This window comes from Taurulus bubalis (genome assembly GCF_910589615.1).
Source record: "Taurulus bubalis genome assembly, chromosome: 1".
In the NCBI taxonomy this organism is placed as follows: Eukaryota; Metazoa; Chordata; class Actinopteri; order Perciformes; family Cottidae; genus Taurulus; species Taurulus bubalis.
Window position 1 is genome coordinate 5,035,021 of NC_136589.1, and position 20,352 is coordinate 5,055,372.

Below are 20,352 nucleotides of genomic sequence, written 5' to 3' on the forward strand. Positions count from 1 at the left end.
GATCCTGACAGCTAACCCTGCGCCAGAGAGCAAATACACATATTTCCCAGAATGTCAAACTATTCCTTCAACTTTTTTAATTAAAGAAAGAAGACATGTTTTCTAATTGTGGCACTCTAGCTCCACACATTAAAATGTTAGTGGTAGTTTATATAAGGGTGGGGAAACATTTTTGTAATTCACATTTACCACAAAGATGTTCCCACCCAGTCAATAAGATTCAAATCTTCTGTTTATTAATTCCCAAACTCCCTCAAGGCTACCTATAAGTGAAAAGGAAACGTTAAAGAAATATGTTTATGTTGCATCTTGCAGTCACACTTGACAGCTTGGAGCTCGAGGCTATTTGAACTACCTCATCTGAGCCGTCAGGTTCTTACCTCTGCCATGCTCCTTCCTAAACACAGCAATTATTACAAGCATGGGCGACACGGAGCTGACAGCTTCACACAGGCGGAAAATGAATGCTAATGGAATGCTGTCATTATTTACAGGTCTGGGATGCGGCCCAAGTGTTATCAGCCAACAGCCCCTTAGTTTGTTTGGTACATAATAGATGTGCTATGTTTTACATGCCACTGCTTATTTTCCCCAGACCCGCAGCAGTGTCTCAGTCCAAAGATAACTGGCAATTTATGATTCTACTCTTTCATTTAATGAGCAAGAGGGGAGGGTTTCAAGCCACAGCATGCACTAGGCTGAGACACATGTGCGCACACACATACACACGCACGCGCACACACACCACACACACACACACACACACACACACACACACACACACACACACACACACACACACACACACACACACCCATTCCTTTAATATCATTAGGAGACCATAGACAGACACTTAATGGTTGAGTGCCAGTTTAGATGGATGCCTGCTAATCAGTGGACTCCATATATCCTGTGAATGGTAATAAGGATAAATAATAAGGATTAGGTAAATCTAAATAATCAGGGGACGTGAAAGTCGTGGCTAATATTTGTCTCTTTTTTGCTCAGACAAGCTTTCAGACCTCTGTATGCAGTCATGGTGCTATGTCCTCCTTGATTTTAATGTGCACATTACAATATATTATAAGCTCTTCTTCTGTATGATAATTAAATAATTAAGTAGGCAGGATACAACAGAGACACATCTCATTCCCTGCTACAAACAATTCTGTAAACAGTGTTTATCTCTGCCTTGGGCCAGACATTTCTTTGTGAAAGATCACTTTAGTTTGACATGTCAGATCCAGTTTCTCAAGAAAGCTTAATGACTACAAAATAACTAAGGCCTCTGTTGAAAATTTGATCCGCAAGTCATTTGATGTGAATTAATGAAGTCTGCGGTTTATTCTCTCAACACTGGAGCCATACAGCTATTTTTTGGCAGTTTGCACAAACTCAATGAGTAGAATGAAGGAAAACATTAACCATTAAACAATAGACAACTGTCTCCACCTGTGTGAAACGTGCTGGTTACAAGTAAGGCCAAATATCATTGATGTCTTTGGAGCGAGGTTGGCGAAGAAAACTCAGCATAATTAAAACACTATTCATTTTATATCAGCTTTTCCAAATACAACATGTTGTACCGATAAAATAATAACTGTTTATATTTATATATTTGTTCTACGACTGTTCATGTGCTGCCTTTACCCAATGGTTTTCCTCCTCTTGTGGTGGTTAATAATATAACTTGTGAAAGTGTTTATAGATTCTTAAGGTTTCTAATTGTTTGGTGTTTATTTCACAAGCATATCATTTAATGGTGCAATGGATTTAATAATCTATCTATAAGTAGTGGATTGACATGAACCCAATGTGCAATCACTGGTGCAAAACTTTGGAATCAAATAAGTTGTATTTAGTCATTGTTTCAACATGCACTCACCCACAAGCGAAAACATGTCTGCAATCATGCTGGCCTTTATCTTCAGATCCAAGGGCGCATCACTGTAAATAAGTTGATTTTTTTTTTTTTAAAGGAAACAAAAAAAGCAAACAAGAAGATTACAACACATAGAAATCTGTGTTAGTAGAGAAAATGAGTCAACTGTGATTAGAAGATACAGATCTGTTGCGTGACCTTGACTAACTACTACATTGACATAACACTTTAGTTTTAGCCTGAGGGTGTGCTTTCACAAAATGTGAATGCCATTTCCTTCAATGTGGCATTTCATTGACATTGTTTTCTTTCTTTTGCATATGCAACAAAAAAAAAGTATTGTTCAAGTTGGTGGGGTGAAATAAACAGCTTCAGAGAGATCCTTCTGCAACAACAACAACATACAGAATCAAATGATTAAGACAGTGTCACTCACCAGGCCAGGGAGGGAGAAAGGTTCACCTCTAACAACCAGGGTTTGAGGTTGGAGTCAATGAGCACGTCAAAACCATACAGTTCTAAAGAGGGAAACACAACATGAATCATAAGGCTTTCACCACTGAAACCTCTGAGATCTGATCACGGAAAATAAAGGATGAAGGCTATCAAAGTCACAAGAGTTTTTTTCACAGCCTCATTATGTGGCATTTGGCAACATGGCCTCTGTCTTTCTGCTACTGATTACACGCATGTTATATCCCCAATCACTCAAGAGAGAAACATTCACCAAAGCCTGCTACTGAGGGATTGGCTCAATTACATTAACTAAGTACATACACATTTCATCTGTCATGAAGTTGCTTACGTAAGACGGTAGATCAAAAACGCACTGTGGCTGTGAATATTGAAATACGTACGGTCAATAGTTTTCTCCTGACTGGTAAGGTTAAGCAGTCTACATATTGTCACTACATATTGCCAAAAAAGATGGCACACTGAAGGGTACCAGAAAAAGCTCCACCGCCGTCATAAAATTAGCATCTTACCCAACGGGGGCAATAAATATTGAACTCCAGAAGTACAAGCTGTAAATTTGACTACATGTCCCAAGTGGAAGAAACATGGGGAATTAGCGCATATATTGTATATATTTCACTCCAATAATAGCTTAACACTGAGTGACACAATAAAAAGCTTTTGCAAAGTGGTCAGGAAGTTCCCTGTGTAAACATTCGTCCATTCTACCCCAATTTTCGCTCTTGTTTCACTGACTGACATATATATATATATATATATATATATATATATATATATATGGCTCATAGAGGCATAGTTGGCCTATGAAAGCCCTCACACTGATCTGGGGAGTGTCACACTGAAAGCCAACGTCCCGCCGGCCCCAGCAGCAGCGTGCAGGCAAACCACAGTATTTTACAGGGATAGGGTAAAACCCAGCCATAGAGCCAGGGGAAAAATCCTTGTAATGGCACTTCAAAAGAATAGACTGTGTTGAGAATAGGCCAGGGGGGTTGGAGGTTTCAAAGCAGCCATAACCAGCACTGTTTGTTCTAGCATCTCAGGTCAGTGCCAATGTTAAGCATACAAATGCAGCGTGACAGCGAGCGAAGGCTTTAAATTGCACTTGCTAGAATAATGTTAGGCAATGCTGGGCAATTCTTGTCTAAAAAGATGAGTTGCATTTATTTGTCTGGCCATTACTTACTGTAGCTATCTGTGAAACAAATGTTCACCCTGTCAAAGTAATGCCTCGCACATATCAAGTAGTTTTACTTAACAATATATATATATATATATATATATATATATATGGTCTTTTAAATAAAGGAGAACAGATTTGACTCAAGATGAGTTAACTCATCATTAGGAGCACTAAAAAACGGGGGCTTTGCGTTTAAAAGTCATGGACATTGAACAAAAGTGAGACTCTACTTTCACAAGGAGACTATCAAAATGCATTATAGGACATTTAAGATCCAGGGTTTTTCAAGACTGCTTTTTCTTTTATCTGCCTCTTGTGAGTCCCCCAACTTTATTGAAATGTGATACTAAATCGCTCCTTAAAACATTAATTGGAAGTTTCTTTCCCTACTCGTCTTTCAACATCTGTATTAGATGTTGAAAGACGAGTAGGGAAAGAAACTTCCAATTAATGTTTTAAGACAAGTTTTAAGACAAGTTGGCATAATGCACATTGGATTTTGTCCTTTAGGCTATATTACATGGGTCAGGGGGTCAAAATATGGTAGCTTCATGAGGTCCAAATTGGTGTAACAGCAAACTGTATTTTCATGATGGAACCGAACAAGGTTTGCCATACGGCGCCGAGCCAAGAGCAGCAACTGAAGCTGCCACTGCCATCTTTAACTTCTTTAACTTCTGAGGATGGATGGGACCCCCACTGCTAAACAGTCAGCAGAGCACTAAGATTTTATTTTCCACTCGTCGGCTTATCCCGTTCGAGCCTCTTCTGTATAAAAACGCACACATAAAACATTATGCGTTGGTCCTGGGGAACAGAGCGCTGGAATAAATGGGTTTGAGCCTGTAGTGCCTCACTAGTGGCACCACAACAACAGGGGAAAATGGGGAGGTGTTACACCGCCTCACCAGCCCCGACAAGCAGGCTCCATGTGCCGCTCATTTTCCCCCAATTAGGAGCAGACGCCGCTTCTGCCCCATGAGCCTGCCATGCCGCTCACTGCTAGACACGTTTATCTATGGCTCGACCGCTGCCGGGGGAGGGCTGTTAAATGTGCCCACAGAGGCCACAACAAGCATCACAGACAAGGAGAGTCGAGGCAGCGAACATCCACATCACACCCATTAAAGAGGGAGGATGAGAAAAAAATGTGACAGAGTAAAGGGATGATGCAGAGCTTTTTTTATATATATGTTATTGGATGGGCGCCGCTGGAAACTTCACCACAAGAGACAGACGCCCAAAAACTATAATCTAACCCTGGCCATGCAGCCGATTGGCCCACAACAACAGCAACATGAAGAATTTCCTTCATGTGTGTTTTCTTCATTGGCGAGGACAATTGGTTTACTCTTGCGTCACTCGGAGATGACTTAGTGTTGTTGCAGGGAGAACAGCGGAGCAGTTTGGAGCCACAATCATGAAAACACCCTGAGGACAACACATTCCAGTAAAATTTAAGCCTTACTATGATAGTGAGATCCAGTCCATTAATCAATATTTAAATGATTTGGGGATTATACAGCAGGGACACTGTCATCACGGGCGTAACGACACTGTGCTGCAGTGAAGTATGGGAGCATCTGACAAATGTAAAACAGGGAGAGTGGTTCACAGACAGGGGATCCAACCACACTGAGCACTTAATGAGGGACGTTCAGTGGAACACAGAACCAGTAAGTGGAATGTTTTGTGTGTAATAAAATAGGCCTTTGGCTTGGCTAATCAGATCTTAGTCAAAACATCTCGTAATCAGCATCCCTCAGCAAAAAGCCTGTCCATTAATCACACGGCAGCGGTAAATAGCAGCATGGGTGGCATTTTCTCCCCACAGACACACACAGACACAGACCCCACAGACACACACACACACACACGCACACACACACGCACACTCTCTCTCACACACTTCTTACCAATGTAAAACGATCAAATCTTTTGTTTTTATTTCTTCCCACTTGAGACATTACGGAGCTATAAAAAAGTTTTGTTACAGAATGCCCATTTAGATACGGATGTGCAATTTGTGCAAAGGGAAGAAATCCCATTTGAAAACAATAAACATAGAAATTAAAGCCATTAATAGACATTAAAATGGCAGGGAACAATTTGCAGTAAATTAAGATTATAATGTGCTTTATGATCTTGCATGGCTATCTTCCAGACAAGCAAAAGACCATTTAATAACTCTAAACAATGGCTTGCTTTTATCGGCAAATTGGCTGTTATTTGCTGCCCTGCATTCTGATGCTTTACCTGTTTACAATTACAGGCAGCTGCCGAGGCCCAGAACGAATGCTGAGTGTAATTTAGGTTGCAGGAGGAGTGGGGAAGTAGTAAGGATATGTGCAGCACCCAAAAGGGAGCTGAAGCTGACGACGGCAGACTGAACATGACTCCTTGGTGGTTTGGGTGGCTTTCATTATCAGACAAGACTGAACTCCCTGAAGCTTATACAGACCTGTGTGTTTGTAAAACCCGTGCTTTATACTGGTTGCTGCGTGTCTCTATATTCATGCTGTCCATACCTACTGACACACGCAACATGACCACACTGGGAGAAACAGATGAACAGAGAAAGGAGGAGGGTGGTCCTCTGGAACCGTCAGTGTCTGTCTTTGGAAACTTAATCCTGCAGACAGGACTATGAATGCTGTAATTAACTTGCTTGGGGCCATCTGAAGACAACAAAAGTACACTCGATGCAATCGTAAACTGATACAGTTGAAGTCGGTTAATGGACATGTTCACAGCAGACCACAGTGTATTATATATCATAGGAAAATGTGTAGATCCTAATTGCTTCTGTGCCACACAATGACATAGTAGCTCTCTATAGGCTCATGTATTAGATTTCAATGTTGCTAACACCCTCAATCACCCAGAAAGGAAAAGGTTATTAAGTTGGTGTCTATGGTTTCATTTCATATCCAATGTAGACTCAGAGTCCAAATAAATCAACAGGGAATATCAATTCAAAAAAGATGTTCTGTTGCTGCTTCCATAGATGCACAATGTACACAAAAGATGGCACCAGACAGTGTAGTGTCATTAGTGCAGCTTATCTTATCGCTGAACATCCCATCAAGCGTTGCTGCGATTGGGACATAGAGATGTGTATCAACAAATATTCCAGGTTTACCTGAATGAGTGAATGAATGAGAATAAGGGCACACTTGTTTTTCCATTCCACTAAATATATGTGTCATCTGGATGTTTATCCATGTCTATCACATGGATGAGCGCCAGGTTGAGGCACGGTAAGCCACATTTCCCCGTAAATACCTGCATGGTCAACATTCTCACCCTGGGCTAATGTGGTCTTTCAGCCTAGCAGTTATGCTCCGAGTGCAGATAGCATCTTTATGCAGGCGACTGTGTGACGGTGTGAGTCCATGCTGCTACGCGCCCCAAACAGCCCAAACAACCACCAATCAGGGGGGCTATTATGTCTACAGACGCCTCTCACAACTGCACAATTCCTTTATTTTCCTAACATCGGAGAGGTGAAAGAGAGTGTGAGCAGGAGAGGGAGAATCATAAACAAACAGAAACAGCGAGAGAAGAGGAAAAAGAGACAGCGGTGTTGAGGGAGGCTTGGCCAACGCGCTCGCTTTCAAACCCCAATTCTCAGAGAGACTGCCAGACGGCGAGAGAGAGCGCACACAATTAGTGCCAACACTAACATGGGTAATGGCTCCAAAATGGAGTTCACACGAGCCCACTGCTAGGCAGGAGCCGCCAAGAAAACAGTCAGCCTAAATCAGGCAGACCTGAATGGCAACAGAGAGGAGGAAGCAAATTCCTGCCTCAGTCAATAGGCCCTCCACGACCCGGCAGCCAGTCAGAGGGCAGCGACGGGCAGGAAGGCTCCACACTGAGGAATGACTGTCTGCAGCCTCAGCCCGGCTCAGGGTAGAAATAGTATAGAGGAACTGCTGGACAATGAATATGAAACTGAAAGGAAATGTGAGGGGTGGGGTCAAGTGTGTGAGTCTATCTGCTATGTGAGCCAACAAAGAAAAAAGAGAAATTAATTTCAAGGAAATTCTTCTGAAGCTGCAAATCTTCAGAGGTTCATTTTGTTTTCCTGGATGTATTTCTGTACTTCACCTTTAAACCAGCTGCTGATGTTTCAAGATGAATGGTAAATGGACTTAAATGGGCTTTTCTAGTTTTTCCGACCACTCAAAGTGCTTTATCAGCACCTTTCATACAACTGTTTGGCGGGGGCTTCCATCAGTACCCTAACTAATCATTCATACCCATTCATACACCGCAGACACAGCCTACGGGAGCACTTTGGGGTCAAGTGTCTTGCGCAAGGACACATTGACTTGGACTAGCGGAGCCGGGGATCAGTGCAGGTGTACAAATGTGTTAAAGTGTGGTGGACTAGATTACTTTAGTTTCTGGCAGGTCAAAAATATTCTCAGAAGAATATGAAACGCTTACCAAAGCAGTTGGTCTTGTGGGGGACATACATCTTGCAGGCGTTGGCTATCTGCAGTTCAGCACTCAATACTGCTTTGATGATGAGGTCCTCCACCTGTCTCATCAGCACTGGAATAGACAAACAATATCCTGCAGCACTAGGAATCTTATGTTATGGTTAATTGACATTTTTTGTTAGAATCTAAAGGTGAAAAAACAAGCAGGGGTTCAGAGTGCATACATAGTCAATCTTACTCTATTATCTTTGCATGGACATACCAACAAAAGGGAAAAGATGAAAGGGATGAGCAAGGGAATAAAATGAAGCTTCGACTCACATGTGGTGTCCTTCCCCTCCTGCTTCAAATACCTCAACACTGCACTCATACTCCACTTGTTCCCATAATCCTCAACTTCAGGGTCATCGCAACTGAAAAGAAGGAAATACACTTCAAACGCACTTCAAACGCTGACGTTCTAACAAATGGACGAGTCAATCGAGCCGCCCCCCGTAACGGCTCCCCCGCGCACTGATGAAAGTTACCTGACATAATCGCTGCTCTTTTTGTTCACGCTGTAGTTGGTGAGATGCATGAAGGTGTTCTTAATGTTCTTTGAAGTCCGGTCATACTTGACGGTGGCAAACCTGCAGACAGACATTGTTTATTTGTGCAAGAAAGAAGAAGAAGAAGAAGAAAAAAACTTCTGTCATCCAACAATTTCACAACATGCATCTGCCATAATGACCACTTTCATAAGGCTGACACTTCACTGAATGATGGGGGCATGTTGGAGAGCGATTAGCTTCTGGCAGTGTTTGAGAGGAGTAGATGCCACATGTGCAATACTGAGAATTCCTTGGCACGCACAGTGCACCTGAATACCAACACAGCTCAAAGGAATGTCAAGAGATAAAAGCGGGATTCCGAATTTGGCCGTGATTTATTGTGCACAGCTGATAATCAAGCCAGCAAACAAGAGGGCGGTAGCCCTCTGTTTCCAGCACACACCGCTATCAGACCAAAGCGTTCTATAAATCATCTAACCTCTCCTGACCTACCTGCGCCTGACAACAGCCTCTTTGTGGATTAATAAATCATTTTTGCTTTCAATGAGAACATCCAATAAATATAGCACAATTACACAAAGTCATCGAAAGATATTTATCTTTGAACAATGACACAATCGGGAACATTTGATGAGCACATCGTACCACTGGAACAATAGAGCGCTTTGTTTCAAAGTCACCGCCACACAACAGCTGCTCTGAAAAGTTAAGGCTGCCCTCTTGTGGCCACTGACATAACAGCAGGCAGCGTCAAGGCAAAAATGCACTGTTTAAAATGGTGAATGTTTCTTTCTTTCAATACATAATTTGCTTTATTAAAACTCCTCACAATAGGTTTGTATGTGTTGTTCTATCTATCTTATTTTGTCTTAAATCAAACCTGGGAAACAAACATAAACCATGATGGAGGTTTTAAGAAGTTGTGCTATACGATGCATTCTGCCCCCAAGAAGACCAGCGATCACCGCATCGTCAGGTCATCATTATCCCAAATCCTATCACCATCATTGCAAAAACCTCCCACACAGCTCACCTAGCCAGGCCCTCCTCGTAGACGTAGATGAGGACTGGGTCGTATGATGTCACTAACACGTACAACCGCACGTCAAACTTGAACTCTGTGAAGGAAACGAAAAGTAGAGTCGTTCACACTGATTATTCAGAAGACCAAAACAATCCTGACGAATGAAGGCGTGGCTGAAGAAGAACTCACCATCTATCAGTAGTGGGTTATTAATATAGCGAGACACCAAGGTGTTCTCGTCCATTAAAATCTGATTTGGCTGCAGATGATAAACAGAAACCAATGAAAAGACAATATAATGAACACAATGATGCAGAGGAAGGCAGTCGATCATAATCATCTTAACATGTTCAAAGCGTTGTGTTGAATTTGTTTCACCTTGCTGTGGTTGTTATGGAAGGTATATGAATTGACCAGATAACTTGATATATATATATATATATATGAATGTATATTATTTACTACAGTGATGAAGTGTGACGCAACAAACTCAATCAACATCTATCAACAGCAGAGCATGAATAACATTTCCGCGACAAAAGCAGCAGTTTTTTTTTTGTTTCACAGTCCTCCGTACTGTATATTCATTCACACATTAAGAATGCTGAATTCCAAATAGATGATGTGACACTGCTGTTAGTCATTAACATCAAAGAATCAACAAGAAAAGTTGGAGACTGCAACGACACTGGACGTAGCGGGTCAACATTCTATAACAGCCTATAAAAACACAAGCTGGTGGTGGGAGATGGGTCATTTATGAGCTTAAAATGTGTTGCAGGTGGCGAAGTTGAGAAGAGATGGGACGGAGGGGAGGGGGCCGGGGGGAAACCTCAGTGCTGGCTACAGTTCAGAGAAAACCTGAACCAAAATAATGAACGTATTTCTTTCCCCTCTCCAAATATCACTCTGACATTCTTTCCACTGTTTCATAAAATGCCTGAGAAGAAGAAGGATTGTGCATATGTTTTCCAAGAGTAAGAACCTTGTTGAGCTCCTCCAAAAGCCCGGTAATTTACTCCACAAAGCTTATTAATGTCTGAAACACTGGTTGATACTTATTTCAAAGACAGCTGTATCTGCACACAAATCACATCTGGACAACTGACTGCTTCAGTTCACACAGTCAGGATGCTGACAGTTAACTCCCACTAGGTCTGTCATTACTATGAATTTGTGCTAACATGTCTACGCACAATATTTGGTTAGCTTAGCTTAACTTAAAGATGAGTTGTTTCCAGTCTGTGCTAACCGAAGCTAACCATCTGCTGGCTATCGCCTCAAAGTTATCGGACTGACTTGTGAGTGGTATCAATCTTCTCACCTCAATATCACCAAGAAAACCAATATGCAAATTTACCCAGCTGTCCAAATATTCCTTTAACTCAATGCTCTACTCGTACAGATAGCGGATGCAAAGTAGTTGCAGAATCATCATCCTCCAAATATGTTTTTAATTTCTTTCCAATGTGCATGTTAAGAATGTGTTGTTCCAGTCTCTGATGTTCAGTGCGGTTTTACACACTCGTTTAAACAAGGCATGTTAAAAGAAGACACACGTCTTTATGTGTTTTCCCTATTTATACAAACGCACGTCAGTCAATTAACTCCAACCTAAAACAGAGGCGCTTTTAGGGTGACTGCATTAGTCTGGGAGGAGTAATAGAGAAGTGATTCCCAACCTGACCCTAAGATTAAAAGTCTAGTCCGTTGGCGTCATCTTGCGCTGAGGTTGCAAATTGCAATCAACTGAAGCTTCTCCCCATGTGCCAATGTTGAGGACCCGCTGGGAACGTAGATGTATGGCAACGAAAACACTATTCTTATCTTCACATTATCATACACTAAAGAAAACACACTAAGTCATATCATTTTCCATTTCTGCCAGTAGATCCACAAAAAACGCTACACACTGAACCTTTTAAAGGATGATATTTAGGGGATAAGAAAGAAAAGAAAAAGACATATTTCTATAAAACAAAACTAAGTGTGAGCTTGAGGGTTCATTCTTGAAAGAGAACTCTGGAATCAAAAATATTTACACTTCACATGGTCCACTTGCACTTTCAGCTCCAGGAAAGAAGTTGTTCACTTATTATTTACCAGTTATCGTTTCATTGAAGTAAAACTGCCAAACAGCCTCTGAATTCACCTTCTCAAATGTGAGCATTTGCTGCTGTCTCCTGTTTTATATTTTAGTAAACTGAATATGTAGTATATATATATATATATATAGTTTTTGTCACATCATCTTGGGCTGTGGGAAATGATAATGTGGATTTTTCTTTGAAATGTTCTGATGTTTTAAAGACCAAACAACAAATCAATTACTTGAAAAAATAATCAGAATAATGGATAATGAAAAATATTCAGTTGCCGTCCTCATTTTAGTTTGAGGTCGCTAAAAGTCCTTCAAATCAAAGAATTGGAGAAGGAGAATAAATGACTCTTTTTACGGCTGTATGGGAGAGGGATAACTCCTCTGGGCCCAATCACTCACATTGCTGACCAAGTAGATGCCTCTCCCTCTTGAAGATGCCACTGGCTTTATGATCCAGGGGCCCTTGTCCTTTGCAAAACAATCTGAGATTGAGGCAGGAGAGACGAGGAGACATTCAAACAGAAGACAAAACGTTTAGAATGGACAACGTCTGCAAACATATCGTAAAGAGAGGTGCACTCTGACAAACAAGGGCATGTGGGATGTGTCTTACTGCAGAATTCCTGGTACTCAGAGGGAAGCACAAAGGTCTGAGGGACGATATGGAAGTTTTTGAAGCCATGAGTCTGCTGCATTCGCTGGATGTTTTTATACAGACGGTCTTTGCGCGTCAATTCATATGACCTGGAAATGAGCAGAGCCTCCAGTTGTAAATGCTCCAACACTGACAGAACACAAAATATATGCACACATAACTGCAATGGATCGCCCTCTGCAGTGTGATTCATTTCATGTTTCAGAGAGGCACCGGTCTAAACCAAATGTGCTTTGCAGTGGAAGCCAACAAACACGCTGCCAGAGCTGACGGGCTTTGAATGGCTCAGTCAGCGGTGATATTTATACTGCAGAAAACAGTGGCAACACACTCATACATTGGACAACTCTATTATTACCTTGGAAAGTGGTTGACCTTCTGGTAGTCTTGAAGGCTGCGTAGTACGTAAGGCTTGAGGTGAGATCCCGTCCACATGAGGTTAAAGTCATTGCTGTTTGGGTGAACCTGGAAAAAACAGACAGAAGGATTGACCTCACTGGACATGATGGAACAAATCATTTAGATTCAGCGCACACAAAGCAAATGACATTTGTGAAGGGGGTTTAAAAAAGCATCAAACCAAGCCATTGCCATACGCGCTGAAATGCTCTGTTGAGTCACCGACAGCAGTATTATATTCTGATGTCCATCACATATGACAGCGCAGTTAAATTAAATCTAAGAAGCAGTGAGACACACCACGAATAACCTGGAGAAATACAGCCGGCTCTTTAGAACTGATCACAAAAGGAAAGCCAACTTACGGATTTTCATCACCCTGACATTATTTTTATCTGCTTTGTTTCGTTTTGTTCAAACAATTCGTTAGGAGGCAGAATTCAAATGCCTGCTCGTGTCTAGGGGAGAGCCAGATGTTTGCAATAAAAGCTTATTAAAGTTTGGCTCTGTGGTAGACACCCGTCTGCCTTTGATGATGGGTTAGCGGGAGTCAAGAAGCATTGAAATGAAATAAAAAGGGAATTAATTGTAACTGCTTGGAAAGAGCAATAATGGGGATTGTGTGCCCTCGTGAAATGGGATTAATGCCCTTGAGGTCATTTGGCTTTTTTTTCCCGTGGGTGCATTCCAGGGCTTTGACATTGCCATTATTAGTCATAAGGAAATAAAAACAGCCCTACGTATCTCTTATCCTACACAGCAGAGAGGTACATAAGTATGTGCAGCTAGGAAACACCACTTTTTTTGCAAGATTTCGGCTTATCTTTTTACATTTGCATGATGTAGCACAGAACATTACCTCGTGGAATCCATGATTGGTGAGTAGTCCTCGCACCAGGCGACTCTCTGTGCGCACAATCTTAAAGGCCATATGATATCGCTCTATGGTAAACAAAATATTCTTAGTATCCAACTCATTGGAGGCTCCAAATGTTCTTTTCTCATACTCTTTGTGAAGTTTCAACCAATTGTAGTGTACCTCCAGTAGAGCAGATTTTCCCATCTTTTGAAACAGCAGCTTCAGGGAAGAACAAGAGAACTGGGATGGTCTTGCTGAGGCCACTCCAGGCAACGCAGGGATGGTCTCTAGTGCACAAACAATTAGAAGATACACACTCACAGTTAGAGGCAGATGCTCTACATGTTCGAAAAGTATGGGACCCATAGAACTGTCAGAAATCTGACTTTCTTGGAAGAACTTCCCAATGGCGTTCACTAGTTTGCCACTTATTTCAGGCAGGCAGAAACAGGCAGACCCAAAGACATTTTCAAGAGGTTCTGGGGGAGAAAAAAAAAACCCATGTTCACCCTTGACAGCAGACTATCTGATAGTACCAGACACCGCCTGCTTATCAGGGGCCAAAAATAAGATAAGGTAGCATGATGATGGAGTAGAACTCAATCAGGCATGACCGCTCTTCTTGTTTTGGTGGAGAGGCATGTAAACAATTGCTGCCCATGTCAGTCAATGTGGCATTCATCTTTTCCGCTGTGGGTGCTTTGTGACACACTCTTAAACAAGGTGTTTTGATTGTATTCAAGCCTGCTTTTTATTTTGAACATAAACCAAGACTCAAGACTATTGAGATACAAGATATGAAGGTCTCAGACAAAAGGGCAGATTGTTGTCACCACATTTCAGTAAAACGTGACCGTTTAAATTGCAAATATTTGGTTTGCCCATGCACTTACATGTACTTGCACGTATGTGTGGTATTTGCTTCCTGTATTAACCTATAATGCAACACTTGGTTGTCCTTTGCAAGATTTACGGTTGCTTGTTGTCATAAACTTTTACGTTATGTTAATGTCGACTAAAACATTCAACATTATTACATTACATTACATTTCATTTAGCTGATGCTTTTATCCAAAGCGACTTACATTTTTGCTCTCTATGCACCGTAGACACAGCAACGGTGAGCAATTAGTCAAAGTCATACCAGAGTTGAGCATTTAAATAAACTTTGCAGCCGATGCTTGTTTGGTAAAATGTAAAAAATCGGACAAGGTGTACATTTCTGTAACATAAAATCAAAGTGATTTGTAGTAGTAGTCTGTGAGAATGCATCTTAATGCAGCTGCATCAGTATAAAGAGCACTGGTCCCCTATTGGCTCCCAGTAGGCTACTGAGTAAAGCTTAAGAGGGCAGCTTGAGCCTTTAAGTGGCTCATGGTATTATCATATTTAATAATACATATTGGAAGATTATGGAATACAGAGAACTTGAGAAAGAATAGAGAAAAAAGCACAAAAAATCAAGTGATGAAGTTTGGCCTGAAGGTGACAGCAGAGGTACACAAGTGTTACAAAATCCAACGGTTAACTTTTTAAAAGGTGCCAAAATATCAAATGTGATTATATTGTGTGCAAAAAGAAAGGAGGTATATTTCAGAATAAACTAGGATGCTCAATGCTTCCTTCTGCAGTATGGAGCATGTAAAAGGCCCTCAGCCGTCTTCAAGGGATACAATACAGCACACCGGGTTCAAGAGTTTGAACCCTCCTACACACCGATGTGTAACCGATCTAATTCCACACATCAGGTCACATGAAATCCTTCAGGTTTAGTGACATGTTTACAGACAGCAGCGTGTTTCACCTGCATAAACTCATTATATTGGGACTATTGGTGCTCTACCACCAATTTACATCTACGATGTCACTGTGCACATCAAGTGACCATTGCTGCAGAAATGTTGACTCTTACAAAGTCAACAGAAAACTAGCTAAGACAGGAAATTTGAGAAAAGGGTGTGTATCATACATGTATCGATTATCTTTGCTAAATGACATATTCACACGTGTAAGTTTACAAGAGATTTTCTTTTTTTTTTACAAAGAGTTTGTATATTAAAAAAACCTCTGAAAGGCTGTTCTAACAAAAAGGCCATGAGAACAGTAACGGCATGCGTTGCCTATGATATATGTTTATATATATGATATATGTTTGTAATTACACAATCAGAGAGTTATATTTATATTTTTTGTTTTGTTTCTGTCTGTCTTTTTTTTTTCTCTATGCGGTTGCCAGCTGGCTTGTTGGTTTGACTGCATTTCAATGTATTTGGCCGAAAAAAAGAAGAAAGAAAAAAGTTGTTTTCTAAAACTTGCTTCATTTCATGTAAAATAATCTGGGTAGTTGTAATAACTGACTGGCAACTCCAACTAACAGCCACATGTATGAGCAAAAGGTCTTCTCTGAAATCCCTGAAGTTTTGTGAAGCTGACTGGTGTTCTTATGTGAACAAGTCTGATCCAGTGCAACATCTAAGGAGAGGTAGAGGTGCTAGGTGTCTGACTCTCTAAGGTATGCACTTACATACTTGACAATTAGTTAGTAATCGATCTCATGATCTTTCGTGATGTTGGTTGTATCTTCATAGACTGCTGCAATCCCTTTCAGCTTTGATCTAGTAGGTGCAAGCTTGTTGCTTTAGGTTAGTAGGACTGTATTTGGAGGGAAATGTTGAGGTGAGGTTCTACAGGAGGATCAGGAGGCTAAGAACCTCAGTGACACTGCCAGCGACCTGCGTAATTCAGACAGCATCTGTCACAAGCTGCACCGACTTCGAGCAATATCCTACTCATCTCCATTTACAACTCTGTTATAAAAGACATGCAAGCACAGCAAAGAAGAGGAAATACTCCCACAAAAGTGAATGGGATAAGTCATAAAACAACACAGGTAGGCATCATGTAAAGCACAATAATTACCATTCTGGTTTAGTATGTCATCAGTGTGTTCTTGTGTGAAGGTTTGCACAGACGTGCTGTTTAAATGCTTATCAACACTGAGGGGATTTTGACCTCTTTAAAGTGATTTTGGGATGAGGATGGCGTCTTTTCTTAGCTTTCTATTAATTCCTTAAGCTTTAACAAATGGTTACTGTTGCTGACTGCAGTACACCACACGGACACTAACTAGTATGTGATTCTACAGCAAGACAAGAGTCATTAGCTCACACTTACTCGTCTTCTGAAGAGGACTCAGGGTCCTGCTTATCGCGGATCACAGCGGGCATCTTCACCGAAAAAGAGGACGAGCTGCCTGGGGAAGTCTTCCTGGCATCAAGTGCCTCGGTCTCACCATGGCACCTGAAGCTCACCGCCTCCAACTGCAAAACATATCCGGCATTGAATAGCTCTACTCGGTTCAAATGAACGTCAACCCATTCATGCTTTATCAATAACCATGTTACAGAGGCTCGTAGCAAGTAATGGCAATTCGTTCGGTCCACATTTAGCCGTAAATTAGCCGAGAAAAGCTGCGTGTAGTGGTGGAGAAATGTTCTTACTGTTGGCGTGATGGGGGACAGAAGACGTCCCGACTACCTGAACGGTAGTTAACGTAAACCCAGACAGACGAACGGCCGTTAGAAGGAATACAATTTAACGTCGCCGTCATGTCACTTTAGTTACGGGAGGCTAACCGGGTCCGCTTAGTTTGAGAGCGCTTCGGTAGACGTGTTTTACATGCAAGCACACACCACACACGTAAACTTGCCTTTATCTCTGAGGTCCCGCTAACTGCTAGCTAGCTAGCTGGTATCGCCAGTGCCAGTTGATTATCGCGGTTAATCTCCCTGGTAACTACAACAACTGACTGAGTAGCAACAGAGCAAGGAGCATGCGCAGTCGCAGTCGCGGAAAATATGTATTTGTCCACCTGATATTGCATATATCTATGTGCATCCATCACCCTGTGGTGGGACGTGAGAGTGTTACACGAAAAAGCGCATCAGGATGTACGTGGTTTTGTGTTTAAACGAGATTGTATGCGGAAAATTAATCCAATCTATGACTATTGATGCGCATATTACTTGATTCGTTTGTGATAAATTGAATTACAAACTGTAATACCAGTGTAATAACGTGTTCCTTTCTGGACATTATAGTTTTATTATCGTTACTAGAATATTATATATATATATATATATATTATGTATATATTTGTCTCCCTCTGTGACACCTCAGCGGCTCCTCACGTTGTACTTCCTCAAGCATTGCCAGATAAACGAAGACGTAAATCCCCACAGAGTACTATGTCGTCCCACATTTACTCTTTGTATGAACGCGTTGCCAGATTAAACGAAGACGTAAATCCCCACAGAGTATTATGTCGTCCCACATTTACTCTTTGTATGAACGCAGCCTAGCCTTCAGTCTACAGGTGACCGAATTGTTTGGTTTTTATTGGTTGGTTTCGAAAGTAGGCGGGACTTGAACGCTCGTACGGGCCAATCATTTGAATGGTACGATTGGATGGAGCCATTTCTTAAACTCTGTTATTGGTCATGCTCTCAGTCCAAGATTGAAACATTCAGAATTGTAAACATAACCCCATAGTCCGCTTGAATCGCTCCTGATTGTTTCATATTCACAGTCCTATCCTCTCTCTCAGGAACATGTCCACGCAGTAGTTTTGCAGAGATCACCAGGTAAATATACCCACAGCTCATGGCATTTACTTATGTTCTCCTATAAACTCGTTGTATTATATTAACCAGCTAGTTACGTCGACGTTAGCCTGCTACGTCACGTTTGTTATTGTTGAATATCTCTTGCTAGCTGCTAGACGTTTTCCCTGTGATGTGTCAGTTAGTTAACACACAGCAGACATCTGGTCCTCGGTCTGTAATACGAGCAGCCAGGTAATTACCCTGCACTGATAATAAACAACACACTGACTTCCTCCCTTCGACAGGTGCGTCTCACAGAGAGAAAACATGAGTCGCTTTGTGAACGTGCTGCGCAGCTGGTTGTTGATGGTGTCCGTCATCGCGATGGGAAACACCGTGCAGAGCTTCAGAGACCACAGTTTCCTGTCAGAGAAGCTCTACACGGGCACACCAGAGTTTGGTGAGCAAACCCAGGTTGACAACGTAGTGGCCATGATGACAGCTTGACGACATTGAATGTCAAATCACCACGTTTCACTTATCTGAGCATAATGATGTAAAAATATATACGAGTTTATGAAATGGGATTTAAAAAAAAACAAGAAAAAAACTGAAATTTGAAATCAGCTGCCAGCTAATATGACATTCAAGCTTTATATCTCTCTATTTGGACCAACATTCCAACCAAATAGTCAGATATGATACTATGCCTTTTGGGGGAAAAGCAACTATATCAGATCTTATTTATAAGATAACATAAAATAATCCTTTATTAGTCCCGCATTGGGGAAATTACAGGATTACAGCAGCATTGCTCACAAGTGAATAAAAGAATAATAAAATAGAAACAAGTAATATAAATAAATAAGCAGTAAAACAGTAGAGAAGAATATTAATATACAGACTGAATAGAAAAAGTATATATAAAAAAGTACTTAACGGGAGAAATCAGTAACAATCTTTGATAGCAATATAGTTTTTGTGTCAAGCAAATATTGGCTCAGCGGATTTACCCATCAGGCTTGTAAAAAAAAAATGTGTCAATGCAATAACGACGTATCATGGTGCCTGATTCCTGATTTTCTGTTTACTTCTCATTTCCTTAGTGAATGGTCTCCAAGCGCGGACATTTGGCATTTGGACTTTGCTGTCGTCGATCATTCGCTGTTCCTGTGCCATCGATATCCAGAACAGAACGTAAGACAGCTTCTCACGCCTTGTTTCTGTTGGCAGTCTTCACACTATATGTTCTTACTGTGTGTCACACCGGCTCCTGCAGGCTGTATCACGTCACCTTGTGGACATTTGTGCTGGCGTTGGGCCACTTCGTGTCTGAAGCCTTCATTTACAAAACTGCTCCTCTGACTATCGGCGTCATGGCACCTCTCATTGTGGCGAGTGAGTGTGGACTATGATCAGAATCAGCTTTATTGTTCGAATATATGGGAAATATATTCGTTTTTTGAGGTATTTGAACATCATCATGTGTTCTTCTAGGTTTCTCCATCATAGGAATGCTGATTGGATTCCAGTGCGTCCCAGAGTCACAACAGGAGGTCGGAGCAAGACAGAAGAAGCGTAACTGAATCCTGGCTGAGTTGACTTTCCTCCCGCCTCCATTATGACCACCAGATACGAGTGGACTGGTCCCAGTGTGCTGCCTTTGGCCTCGAGAGGAAGGACATTGAGTTCTGTAACACTGTCTAGAGACTATACACACACAACTTCATCTGGGCTGTATTTTATGTTTTTTTAACTGACATTTTACAGTTCACGGGGCAATCAAAAGCAGTATTGCAGAAAGTCAGGCTATACTAGAACTATCAATATGTGCCGGTTTATGATGAATTAATTCTCAAGTGATCAATACATGGAGGTTTCACTTAGTTAATATTGAAGTGTCTGAACTCTGTGCTGAATGATGCTCAGCCACGTGTTTCCAAGCTCAAAGATGAATTCAGTGTTGATTTCTTTGAGGGTGTTTTATTTCTCCAGACTACCACGTCCTCCACATTTTTTTTATTCCTGATCCAAAGAACTCTGATGACTGAACAGTACACAGCTATGCTCGCCATTACAAAGTCCACTATTCCTATTAACCAGTTATTCTTGTTGTTGGTTCTGTGCTGTGAAATGTTTGTGCGCCCTCTGAATTCATACACGATT

The 20,352-nt window shown here is 41.4% G+C and overlaps 2 protein-coding genes across 2 annotated transcripts in view; one reads left to right on the forward strand and one right to left on the reverse strand.

The window, feature by feature from the left end:
• The window catches only part of ttll5 (tubulin tyrosine ligase-like family, member 5), a gene marked incomplete at its 5' end in the record, with an annotated part of 44,255 nt that extends 27,446 nt beyond the window's left edge, over nt 1-16,809 (reverse strand). The window contains 13 exons of the mRNA XM_079216617.1: nt 1,886-1,947; nt 2,319-2,400; nt 7,998-8,105; nt 8,315-8,406; nt 8,521-8,622; nt 9,578-9,662; nt 9,758-9,827; nt 12,069-12,151; nt 12,283-12,413; nt 12,683-12,789; nt 13,583-13,665; nt 13,763-13,869; nt 16,757-16,809. Of these exons, the coding sequence (XP_079072743.1) occupies nt 1,886-1,947; nt 2,319-2,400; nt 7,998-8,105; nt 8,315-8,406; nt 8,521-8,622; nt 9,578-9,662; nt 9,758-9,827; nt 12,069-12,151; nt 12,283-12,413; nt 12,683-12,789; nt 13,583-13,665; nt 13,763-13,869; nt 16,757-16,809 (1,165 nt within the window). The remainder of the gene's footprint in view (nt 1-1,885; nt 1,948-2,318; nt 2,401-7,997; nt 8,106-8,314; nt 8,407-8,520; nt 8,623-9,577; nt 9,663-9,757; nt 9,828-12,068; nt 12,152-12,282; nt 12,414-12,682; nt 12,790-13,582; nt 13,666-13,762; nt 13,870-16,756) is intronic.
• Nucleotides 16,810-18,513: 1,704 nt separating this feature from the next.
• Nucleotides 18,514-19,772, forward strand: erg28 (ergosterol biosynthesis 28 homolog; the record flags this gene model as incomplete). The annotated part of the gene is made up of 4 exons (XM_079230515.1): nt 18,514-18,646; nt 19,293-19,383; nt 19,466-19,584; nt 19,684-19,772. 4 exons carry the CDS (start codon nt 18,514-18,516, stop codon nt 19,770-19,772), a joined length of 432 nt encoding a protein of 143 aa, XP_079086641.1.
• Nucleotides 19,773-20,352: the final 580 nt, after the last annotated feature.